The following is a 12239-nucleotide window of genomic DNA, read 5'->3' on the forward strand; positions in this document are numbered from 1 at the left end:
GTGTGCGTGCGTGCCCAAGATTCCAAGAGGAGAATGGAGGAGAAGGGATTGCAGTGTGGCCATCACCCCTGGGGGGTGATTTTTTGCTTTCTGTCTCTCTGTCTCTCTCTGTCTTTCTGGCTAGTGCACGCGCCCTATAGCAAAAAAACTCTCCAAAAAATAATAATAGTAATAATTAAAAAAAAAATAAAACAAAGTGTGAATGGGGCCAGCAGGTGGCGTGGTGGTTAAGAGCACTGGACTCCCGCATGACTGACCATGGTTCGAGTCCTGGACCTGGCAGATTGCTTTCTCACTTCTCTCTCTCTCTGTCCCTTTCTGGTCAAATTTAAATAAATAAATTAAATTCATTAAAGTTCAATAAAATAATTCTTAAAAAAAAAAAAGTGAGAATAATAATGGCTTTTTCAGGGTTAGGTGAAATCTTGTTGATATATTTTCCTCAATAGATAATGAGGGCTCTTTTTTTCTTTGTTTTTTGATTGTTTGTCTTTGTTTTTATTTTTGCTATAGGGTGCATCTGCTCAGCAGAGTGAGACAGACATAGAGAGTGAAAATGAGAAACCACCTCTCCCAGGTGGATGACTACACCATGATTCCTTCTCCTCCAATCAGCTCTCAGAATTTTAGGCACATACACATGCACACACACCCAACATGATTTTCAAGCCCCGGGTCTGGGACTCAAACCACACAGTCAGGCATGTGGGATCCAGCCATCTTAACCACCACACCACCTGCTGGCCCCACAAGGGCTGTCTTTATTTAACAATCCCGCTTGACACGTCTCTCTCCTACTTGACTGTAAACTCCTGTGGGAGCAGGGCGACCTCCTCCTTGACCCAAACTTTGTGCTTCTCCCATGAGAACTCTTCCAGAGTCTGTCCAGAGAGGAGCTCAGGAAAGCCGTAGGGTCTTCTGGGGAGACTGAATAACAAAGCCAGTACCTTTCTATTACTCCTTCTAGATGTTGCTGTGGCTGCTCCCTATGGGGGCCCTGGTGGCCGGGGCCAGGTGCTGGTGTTCCTGGGTCAGAGTGAGGGACTGAGTTCCCGCCCTTCCCAGACCCTGGACAGCCCCTTCCTCAAAGGCTCTGGCTTTGGCTTCTCCCTGCGAGGTGCCGTAGACATCGATGACAACGGATACCCAGGTACCCCTGGACTGCCTCTAGCAAGACAGAAGGGCATTGGCTGGAACTGATGGTATAGCCAGAAGCCCTAACCTAGTGCCCCACCATGGGCTCTGACCCATTTGTGCAGCTGGGATTCTGGGGAACAGGTCAAACCTCTAATAGGGAGCTGGTGTGGGGAACCCCTAGGAAGCCCTCTTAATTCCCAATTCTGAATCCTTCCCCAATGTCTATAGACCTGCTGGTAGGAGCGTATGGGGCTGACAAGGTGGCTGTGTATAGGTGAGTACTGGCTCCACTGGCAGAGTGGGGAGGAGCTGGCAGAGGGGCCGGGCAGGAAGGGTCACAGTGACAAGCCTCCCTTGGTCCCATCAGAGCTCAGCCAGTGGTGATGGCCACAGTCCAGCTGCTGGTGCAAGATTCGCTGAACCCTGCTGTGAAGAACTGTATCCTGCCCAAGACCAAGATACCAGTGACCTGGTGAGGATAGGGCATGGGCCAGACAGGAGCTGGGGCCCAGAGAAACCCTGGCCCCAGAGCCCCACTCATGTCTTTGCAGTTTCAATATCCAGATGTGTGTGGGAGCCACCGGCTACAACATTCCTCAGAAGCTGTGTGAGTGGCCTAGAAGGGGCAGGGAGGTGGGCCTGGGGCTCCCTGGAGGCTGGCCATGGTGGTCCTAACCCTTCCTGCCTGCCCTGCCAGACCTCAATGCTGAGCTGCAGCTGGACAGGCAGAAGCCCCGCCAGGGCCGGCGGGTGCTCTTGTTGGTCTCTCAACAGGCAAGCCTCACCTTGACCTTGGACCTGGGCGGAAGGCACAGCCCCATCTGCCACACCACCACAGCCTTCCTTCGAGTATGCTCAGGCTGGGGCTTGGCAGGGCTCCCCCACCAGACTTGTCCATCCAGCCCTGGGGCACTGGGTTGGGTGCTGTCCCAACTGGCCAGGAGAAGATGCTATGCCTGGTAGCAAGATGGCCTGACTCTTGCCCCTCTTCCACCAGGACGAGGCAGACTTCCGGGACAAGCTGAGCCCCATCGTGCTTAGTCTCAATGTGTCCCTGAAGCTCGAGGAGGCTGCAGTGGCTCCTGCTCTTGTGCTGTATGGAGACACTCATGTCCAGGAGCAGGTGGGGACAGGCTGAGGCAGGCAAGGGGGGTGGGGGGGCAGGACCCCTGACAGAAAGTCAGGGTTAGGGTTAGTACCCAAGTCAAGATGTGAACTTTTGATGTCACCTCTAGTATCTGACATCGTTCTAAACCCTAATGGAACCCCGAATTTCAACATCCCCTAGACTCTGATATAAACCCATAAGCCTGATAGCACCACCAAAACCCTGACATCATCTCCAACCTCCATAGGAAACCCAAAGCCTGGTGTCAGCTCCAAACTCCTTTTCGTCCTCTGAGCTTCTTATGCCCTAAGTCCTGATGCTCACCCAAGTACATTGTTTTCCTAATCCAATGTGACCCCCGAACCTCACGTGACCCCAGCTTACCACATGCCCCGATGTGCCCACTCTAGACCCGCATCATCCTGGACTGTGGGGAAGATGACCTGTGCGTGCCCCAGCTTCAGCTCACGGCCAGTGTGTGAGGAGACCCCCCCCACACTCTGCCCTACCCTGGCCCTCTGCCCTTTGGGACTTGCCCTCCACTCCAGGCCCCTCTCCTTCTCCAGACTAAGGCTCCCTGGCTTCTCGCTTTTCTTCTCACAGGAAAGGCGCCCCGCTCCTAATTGGAGCCGATAACGTGCTGGAGCTACAGATAGATGCGGCCAACGAGGGCGAGGGGGCCTACGAAGCAGAGCTGGCCATGCACCTGCCCCCAGGTGCCCACTACATGCGGGCCGTCAGCAACCTTGAGGTGAGGTGACTAGGACATGGCCAACAACCTGGGGGATGCGGGACCCTGGACTCTCATCTCCTACCCTGAGAGCTCCCACTCCTCTTAATGCTTTGCTGTAAAAGATGTGTTTTTGAATTTTTTTAATTTGGAAAAAGAATGCTTGCTAATGGCACAAAACTCAAGAATCTTATTTTTTTTAAAGAATTATTTTATTGAACTTTATTTATTTATTTATTTATTTATTTTTGACCAGAAGGGACAGAGTGGGAGAGAGAGGGAAAGTGAGAAAGCAAGCCGCCAGATTCAGTACTTGAACCACAGGCACCCATGTGGAAGTCCAGTGCCCTTAACCACCATACCACCTGCCGGCCCCTGAAGAATCTTATTATAAACACCCTCCAAAATAGCTCAAGAGGTTCCTCTGTTAACATTTGGTGGATTTCCTGGGACCAGCAGTTGGTGTAATGGTTATGTTGCTGGACTCTCATGTAATCAACCGCGGTTTGAGTTTGGACCCTTGTGGCTTAGTGGCTTAAAACTCATGCTGGGCGCATGTGCATGTGTGCCCAAGATTCCAAGAGGAGAATGGAAAGGAAGGTGGGGCCAGAAGGTGGAATGGTAGTTAAGGTGTTGGATTCCCACATGGTCAACCACAGTTCATATCCTGGGCCTGTCAGCTTGCTTTCTCACTTGCTCTCTCTGTCTCTGGTCAAATTAAAGTAATAATGATAATAATAATAATAAAATAATTTTCAAAAAAGAATGGAGGAGAAGGGATTACAACATGGCTGTCTCCCCTGGGGAGTGATTTCTCACTTTCTGTCTCTCTGTCTCTGTCTCTCCGGTAAACACATGCAACCTATAGCAAAAATCTCTCTTAAAAGAAAAAACAAAAAACATCTGATGGATTTTCTTCCAGTCTTTTTACTCGACTTTGGCAGGCTCTTACATAGGTTTTTTTTTTTTTTTTAAATTTTTTTTTTACTTCTTTTTTTTAAGAATTATTTATTTAATTTTATTTATTTATTCATTCATCCTGCTAGACCCTATTTTATTTATTATTATTGTATTTTTTAATTTGCTATAGGGCACATATGCTCACAAGAAAAAGTCACACACAGAGAGAGAGGGAAAGTGAAAAAGCAAGCTGCCACGTCAGGACTCGAACTGTGGTCAGCCATGTGGGAGTCCAGTGCCCTAACCACCATGCCACCTGCTGGCTCTGGTATTATTTATTTTCTATTTTGTGGTTTATAACAACAGGACCACACTCTATGTAGTATTTTGTGAGCTTTTTAAATTTTTTTCTTCTATGAGGAAGAGACACAGAGAGAGGCATCCCGACAGGTCCTCACACTGCGATCCGCCTCCAGCCTCAGCCAGCCAAGATCACAGAGCTCATGTGCGCCACTGGTGTGCAAGGGAGACCTCCAGATGGGAACCCGGGACCTTCTCATCCGGCCTCAGCATCTGGACCATTGCATTACTACTCCACCACTGTGGCTAGCCTAATTTTTTTGTGCTTTTTATTTCCAAAATGAAACTTTTATTTACAAAAATAGTAAAGTGACACAGCAATGCATAAAGTAGAACATAACAGTCCCCAAGAAAGCCCCCTCCCCACCCTGGCATATGCATCTTCCCAGACTTACTGGGGAAGCATGGATCTGTATGAGATGCCCAGTAACCAGCTTCTTTCTTGGGACCACCTCCCTGCAGGGTTTTGAGAGGCTTATCTGTAACCAGAAGAAGGAGAATGAGTCCAAGGTGGTGCTGTGTGAGCTGGGCAACCCCATGAAGAGGAACACCCGGGTGAGGCTGCTGGGCCTGGGTGCTGGCCCTCATCCCCCAAATCGTGGACAGCCAGGCTGTAGGGGCTGGCTTAGGGGCTGGGTTTGGTGATCACTTGCTCTGGGCTGGCATCTCGGCCTTCCCCTCCCCTAGCTGCATGTCCATGGGTGACTTTCCCTCTCTGAGTGAGCTTCTGGGTAAAATGAAGATCACCATGGAGACCTTGGAGGGTGAGGACTGTGGCCACATTCAGGGCAGGCCTGTCCAGAAGCCATTCTGGTGGTGACTTTGGCTCTCCCTCTCCCCCAGATAGGAATCATGATGTTGGTGAGTGTGGGGAACCTGGAAGAGGCTGGGGAGCACGTGTCCTTCCGGCTGCAGCTCAGGAGGTACCGAACTGAGGAACGCTCCTGTCACCACCCTTTCCCCACCTGACCTCAATGCAGAAACCCGCAGACCGCTTCCATACAGAAGTCCTCCGAAATGCCTGCTCCTCAGACCTCCCTGTTCCCTTTCTTCCTCAGAGACTTATTTCTGAGACTTGGGGCCTGGAGGAAGTTCTTCCCTAGTTCCAACTACAGTGTGGCATGCTGTTTGTGAATTAGCTTTCTTCTAAAATCCTGGCCCTACCCCGGAGAGTCACTGGGCTGGTGGCCCTGACCTGCCTCTTCTCTACCTCCCTCCCCTCTAGCAAGAACAGCCAGAATCCAAACAGCGAGACTGTCCTGCTGGCTGTGCCAGTGCGGGCAGATGCCCAAGTGGAGCTACGAGGGTGAGAGGCCAGGGATGGGGAAGGGAGGTGGCAGCTGGGCCGGCCAGGGGCTGGAGCTCACTCTGGGGGGCTGGGTACCCACAGCAACTCCTTTCCTGCCTTCCTGGTGGTGGCATCAGAAGATGGTCACAGGGAGCGGAACAGCTCAGACAGGGGCCCCAAGGTGGAGCACACCTATGAGGTAGGGAGGAGCCTGGGTCAGGGCCTGGGAGTGGGGCCTGGGAGCTGCCGGCTAAGGGCTGCCTGCCTGCCTCTATCCCCGGCAGCTCCACAACAATGGCCCTGGCACCGTGAGTGGCCTCCACCTCAGCATCTGCCTCCCTGGCCAGTCCCAGCCCTCCGACCTGCTCTACATCCTGGATATTCAGACCCAGGGGGGCCTTCAGTGCTCCCCCCAGCCCTCTCCCAACCCCCTCAAGGTGAGAGCCTGAGTGGAAGGAAGACTGCGGGGAAGTCCCCAGCCAACCTTTCGTGGACTTGGGGCAGACCACAGCGCCTTACTGCTGCTTTGCCTCCCAGCTGGTCTGGAGGTTGCCCACCCCGAGCCCATCTCCCCAGCACCCAGCCCATCGCAATCGGGAGCGCAGAAACACCTTGCAACCACGGCCCAAGCAGTCCTCGGTTCTTCGGGATCCCATCCTCGTGGTGAGCAGGCCCTGTGGTCTCCAGCCAGCCGCCCTGGGTCCCAGTGGGCAGGGGGAGGGCTGAAGCGGGGCTGTGATGCGGGCCTTGAGTGGCCCCCTTGGACCCACGAAGCACTCCAAGAGAACTGCTGGACCAGTATCTGAGGTGGGCTGGGGACACCTGCATTCTTTACGCTTCCCGACGCATTAAAGAAATGAAAAATTGCCACCGCAAGGTTACACGTGTGGAGCTGTGTGTGTGACCTGCCTTTTTCAGCCCTCTCCCTGAATCTTCGGACTGTGTCCCCGACCCACCACCCCAGTAGAGATAGCATCCGGGGGCCGGCAGGTGGCATAGTGGTTAAGAGATAGCATCCGAAGCTGGAATGTGAATCCTTTCCCAAAAGGAAATGCCTGAGCTTCCTAACATCTCTGCCCCGCTCTGTGCTGGGGCTTGGGGTGAGGGCATGATGGACCAGGAGGAGCTGGGGACTAATGACATGTGCCCTCAGAGCTGCGACTCGGCGCCCTATACTGTGGTGCAGTGTGAGCTGCAGGAGATGGTGCGCGGACAGCGGGCCATGGTCACGGTGCTAGCCTTCCTGGGGCTGCCCAGCCTCGACCAGGTGGGGCTGGACTTGGGTGGGCGGGGCCGGGAGGCAGGGAGGCAGGGACCTTGTGTGCTGCAAGAAAGGGCGGGGCTTCAGGGGGCGGGTAGATCGTGAGGGCGTGGTTTACTTTGGGTGCAGGAGCAGGACTAACCCTGGCCGGAAGTCTTGGGCTTGGACTCTTGGAACCCATAGGCCTCACATGGGTGTAAATGGCTTTCATCCCTCCTGCTTCCAGAGGCCGCTGGATCAGTTCGTGCTGCAGTCTCAAGCTTGGTTCAACGTCTCCTCCCTGCCGTACGCGGTGCCTGCTCTCCGTCTGCCCAGCGGGGAAGCTCTGGTGAGTGGGATTGGGGTGGGGGCATAGGGGAGAAGAGGAATCCTGCAGAGCGCATTGGTCTCCCTGTGTCCCTGCCCAGCCAGGATATGTCCTTTTTGCTGGGTCTGAGGTGTGGTACAAGTGGGTAGCTAGACTGAGGGACATGGCCCCAGGTTTGGGTCCTTGTGAAAGGCAGGTGTCAAGGTGACCAGAGAGATGCTCTGTTTGCCCTCAGGTGCGGACGCAGCTGCTCCAGGCCTTGGAAGACAGAGCTGTTCCGATCTGGTGGATGCTGGTGGGCGTACTGGGTGGCCTGCTGCTGCTCACCCTTCTGGTCCTGGCCATGTGGAAGGTGAGGTGTGTGGGATGGTGGGGTTGCCAGTGGGACCACACAGGCTTGGCCCTGCCCTGCCTGGGTGGGGAGGGGATGGTCCAAATGGGTGAGCCAAGGTTGCCAAGTCTACCTCTCGTCCCCACAATTAGAATGGCATTCTCAGAGGACCTCCTCCTGGCACATACCCCTGGAAGGCCTTTAGAGCTTTCCCCCTGAAAGCTTGAGGAGTCTCAGAGAACGAATGCGTCTTAGTCCTGGGAAGACCTGGCACTTTAGGGAAAGCCACACATTAGACCTGTAATAATAGAATACATGGAATCCTGAGCTTGAGTGATGCAGAGGCTCACACATTGGTATTGAAGCACAATTCTGGGGGAAAACCTGAAAACACAGAAACACCAAACCCCGACTATCACATGCATTCCCTGTAGGTGGGAAAGGTCTCCATTGTGTTCAGCCTTGGTCATGGGAGAGAACATCATGGCTGACTGGCTACTAGCATTCTTCCCTACTAATATTCCGGGGCCTGACCCCGGCCCCTGTACACCCCTAGGTCGGCTTCTTCAAGCGGAACCGGCCGCCCCTGGAGGAAGACGTTGAAGAGGAGTGACAAAGAGGAGGAGTGGCAGTCTGTTGGAGCAAGAGGATTGAGTGTGGTGCCACCAGCCCCCTCTTCTCCATCCAGTTGGTCCCTAGCTCTGACACCGTGGGCTGGAGCTGTTCCAGGGCACTTTCTGGTGCCCTTCCCCTCCAGCAAAGCTGAGCGCCCTCTTTCCTGTTGCCTAATAAAGAACCTGAGCCCCAGCCCCACCATGTGCTTTTGGGGTTGGAGGAGAAGAGAAGGATTGAAGGGAGACTGAAGGGATATTGGGGTGGGGACCTGGGGCTGGTGGAAGTGTGAGTAGAGAGGGTCTTGTCTCTGCCAGGGTCAAAGTTGCAAATGATCATCTTTGGGTCCCTCTGGGGTCCTGAGGGATGTGCTGAGTCATGTATTCAATTAATACCTATTAAGCACCTACTTTGTGACTGCTGCTGCTCCAGGGCTGGAGAACAGCAGTGAACACAGTAGACCCCTTGCCCTCAGGGTGCCAGTGCCCAAGTGGAGGGGAAGAGTGAACAGATACAGGGGCCAGCATGTGGCGAAGTGGTTAAGGGTGCTGAACTCCCACATGGCCGACTGTGGTTTCAGTCCCAGACTTGGCAACTTGCTTTCTCGCTTTCTCTCTCTCTCTCCAAAATAAATAAATAAAGTGAAGTAAAAGAATTCTTTAAAAAAAAAAAAAAAAGAGCAGATACATAAATCCAAGGGCAGCGGCAGTCAATGCTATGAAAAAGAGAGATGAGGTGACAGTGATAGACACTGTGGGTGTGGGAGGGGGACTGGTGTTTTAGGTGGTTGTCAGGCAAGGACTTGCTGAGCAGAGATGAATGAAGAGCCATTGGGCTACACGGAGGTCAAGTGTTCTAGACAGAAAGAGCAGCCAGTGAAAAGTTCCTGAGGTAGAAGCAGGCACAACAGTAAAATGCAATACTCTGCAAGGCTGTTCCACATGGGAAGGTTCAGAGTTCACATCAGAAAACTTAAGTATGCTGGGCGCACACATGCCAGTGATCTACGGCTGGCTGAAGCTGCCAGTGGATTATGGCATCAAGACCCTTTTGGAGGATGCCTATCTAGATATATAATCCACCAATGAAGAAGGCTTGTGTGCCTGGGTTAGCAGTGGATTGTGGCAACAAGACTGTTGGGGAGGCCCATCTATAACTAACTAAATCACCAAGAACTAACTAACTAAATAATTAACTAACTGAATGCCTGACTAAATAACTAAATAACAGATAAACTAAATAACTGACTAGCTAACTAGATACCTAGATAACTAACCAGTTAACTAATTAGCCAACAAACCAGCTAACCACCATCAAACAAATAGCTAACTAGCTCACTATTTAACCAACAAACTAGGTAGCGACTGTGGTTTCAGTCCCAGACTTGGCAACTTGCTTTCTCGCTTTCTCTCTCTCTCTCCAAAATAAATAAATAAAGTGAAGTAAAAGAATTCTTTAAAAAAAAAAAAAAAAGAGCAGATACATAAATCCAAGGGCAGCGGCAGTCAATGCTGTGAAAAAGAGAGATGAGGTGACAGTGATAGACACTGTGGGTGTGGGAGGGGGACTGGTGTTTTAGGTGGTTGTCAGGCAAGGACTTGCTGAGCAGAGATGAATGAAGAGCCATTGGGCTACACGGAGGTCAAGTGTTCTAGACAGAAAGAGCAGCCAGTGAAAAGTTCCTGAGGTAGAAGCAGGCACAACAGTAAAATGCAATACTCTGCAAGGCTGTTCCACATGGGAAGGTTCAGAGTTCACATCAGAAAACTTAAGTATGCTGGGCGCACACATGCCAGTGATCTACGGCTGGCTGAAGCTGCCAGTGGATTATGGCATCAAGACCCTTTTGGAGGATGCCTATCTAGATATATAATCCACCAATGAAGAAGGCTTGTGTGCCTGGGTTAGCAGTGGATTGTGGCAACAAGACTGTTGGGGAGGCCCATCTATAACTAACTAAATCACCAAGAACTAACTAACTAAATAATTAACTAACTGAATGCCTGACTAAATAACTAAATAACAGATAAACTAAATAACTGACTAGCTAACTAGATACCTAGATAACTAACCAGTTAACTAATTAGCCAACAAACCAGCTAACCACCCATCAAACAAATAGCTAACTAGCTCACTATTTAACCAACAAACTAGGTAGCTAGCTAGCAAAGTAGTTAGGTAGCAAGCTAACTAGCCAGGCAACTAAGTAGGTAAGTAGCTAAAAACAGTCAATTAGCTAATAAACTAGCTAACCAACTAACTGAATAGCTAACAGGTAGCAAGCTAACTGGACAATTAACTGGCAAAATAACCAAATAACTAGTTAACTAAGTAACTACCTAACTCACCAATTAACAGCTAATTAGCAAACCAGCTAACCTACTAACTAGATAGCTTACCAACTAACAAGCTAAGTAGAATACTTACTAGCAAGCTAACCAACCTCCTAGCTTGCCAACTAGCTAGCTAGCTATCCAGTTAACTAAACATCCAACTAACTAGCTAGTTATCTAACTAGCTAGCCAACTATGCAACTAATTAAACAATGAGCTGATTAATTGCCTAACTAGTGAAATAAGCTAACCTACTAACTAGCAAAGATACTTATAAACTAGCTAACCAGTAAGACTACTAGTTAGCTAAACAACTAACTTAAGCAATCACCTAATAACTAGTTAACTGACCAACTAGCTAGCCACCTAACCAATTAGCTAACTGTTGACAAACTGATCAACAAGTTAAATAACCAGCTAACTAGCCAACAAACTATTTAACTAGCCAACTAACCAGTAAAACAACCAACTAACTAGCTAACTGACTAACTCAATCTACTAGCTAACCATCAAAGTAACTGACAACTAACTAGTCACCCAATGAGTTGACTAGCTAAGCAACCAGTTAGCTGACTATTTGACTAATCAACAACTAACTAGGTAGCTAACCAACTAACTAGTTGCCTAGCTAACTAAGTAGTTAGATAATAAACCAACTGGTTTGATAACTAGTTAACCAATTCTCTAGCTAACTAGTTAACCAACTAACCAGTTGACTAGATAGCCTTCAGTAGTTAGTTAAATGACTCGCTAGTTAACTACCAGTTAAGTCTAATAACTAGCTAACTAGCTAGAATTAGATATTGATAACTGGCTTACTAGCAAGTATCTAGTAAGTCAACTCAGTAGCAAGACAACTAACTAGCTAGTTGACCAGATAACTATAAGTAAATAAATAACCAACCAAGGAAGCCCATGTGGCTGGATTGGGAGTGGATTGTAGCAACAAGACCCTGTTGAAGAAGGCCTGTCTATAAATACATAAATAAAGAGCTAACGACATAACTGAGGGTCCAGCAGGTGGCATAGTGGTTAAGTCACTGGTCTCCCACATGACTGACCACAGGTCGAGTCCCAGATCTGGCTGCTTGCTTTCTCAGTTTCCCTCTCTCTCCTTTTTGAGTAAGCTCACATGCCCTATAGAAAATTTAAAAATAATAACAAAAATAAGATTTAAAAAAATAAATGAATAACTATATAACTGACTAACGAACCAATCAAATAACTGACTAAAGAACTAAATATCTAGCTAACTTACTAGCTAGCTATCTAACTAACTAGCTAACTAAATAACAAAATAAGTGACTAACCAACTAACTAGTCAACTAACTCCTAGCTGACTAGGCAACTAACTTGCTAAACAATCAGCCAATTAACTAATGAACTAGCTAACCAACCAGCTGAATAGCTACTTAATAACTAAATAGTAAGTGACTCAATAACTGAATAACTAGCTTACTAAGTAGCCAGGTAACTAGCTTAACTAACTAAATAGTTCACTATCTAGCTAATTAACTAGCTAGATAAATAATGAACCAGGGGCCAGCAAGTGGTATGGTGGTTATGGTGCTGGACTCCCACATGGCCAACTGAGGTTCAAGTCCCAGACCAGGTGGTTTGCTTTCACAGTTTCTCTCTCTGCCCTTCCCCCCCACTCTGTGTGTGTGTGTGTGTGTCTGGTGAGAGCACTGTAGCAAATTTTTTTAAGAATTATTTATTTTATTTATTATTTATTACTTTTATTAACATTATTATTTAATTTGAGCAGAGAGTGAGAAAGCAAGCCACCAGCTCCAGGACTTGAACCATGGTTGGCCATGTAGGGAGTCCAGCACCTGAACCACCACTCCACCTACCACCTCCTCATAGCAA

The 12239-nt window shown here is 49.4% G+C and overlaps 1 protein-coding gene across 1 annotated transcript in view; it reads left to right on the plus strand.

The window, feature by feature from the left end:
* The window catches only part of ITGA2B (integrin subunit alpha 2b), an 18272-nt gene extending 10043 nt beyond the window's left edge, over positions 1–8229 (plus strand). The window contains exons 13-30 of the mRNA XM_006167348.3: positions 968–1150; positions 1366–1411; positions 1505–1609; positions 1689–1744; positions 1835–1986; positions 2135–2260; positions 2656–2723; positions 2849–2996; positions 4698–4790; positions 5079–5158; positions 5461–5541; positions 5626–5722; positions 5808–5960; positions 6061–6186; positions 6677–6790; positions 7011–7112; positions 7327–7443; positions 7979–8229. Coding sequence (XP_006167410.1) covers positions 968–1150; positions 1366–1411; positions 1505–1609; positions 1689–1744; positions 1835–1986; positions 2135–2260; positions 2656–2723; positions 2849–2996; positions 4698–4790; positions 5079–5158; positions 5461–5541; positions 5626–5722; positions 5808–5960; positions 6061–6186; positions 6677–6790; positions 7011–7112; positions 7327–7443; positions 7979–8035 — 1904 coding nt within the window. The 3' untranslated portion in view covers positions 8036–8229. The remainder of the gene's footprint in view (positions 1–967; positions 1151–1365; positions 1412–1504; positions 1610–1688; positions 1745–1834; positions 1987–2134; positions 2261–2655; positions 2724–2848; positions 2997–4697; positions 4791–5078; positions 5159–5460; positions 5542–5625; positions 5723–5807; positions 5961–6060; positions 6187–6676; positions 6791–7010; positions 7113–7326; positions 7444–7978) is intronic.
* Positions 8230–12239: the final 4010 nt, after the last annotated feature.

The sequence above is a fragment of the Tupaia chinensis genome, unplaced genomic scaffold, assembly GCF_000334495.1.
Source record: "Tupaia chinensis unplaced genomic scaffold, TupChi_1.0 Scaffold144741_1, whole genome shotgun sequence".
In the NCBI taxonomy this organism is placed as follows: domain Eukaryota; kingdom Metazoa; phylum Chordata; class Mammalia; order Scandentia; family Tupaiidae; genus Tupaia; species Tupaia belangeri.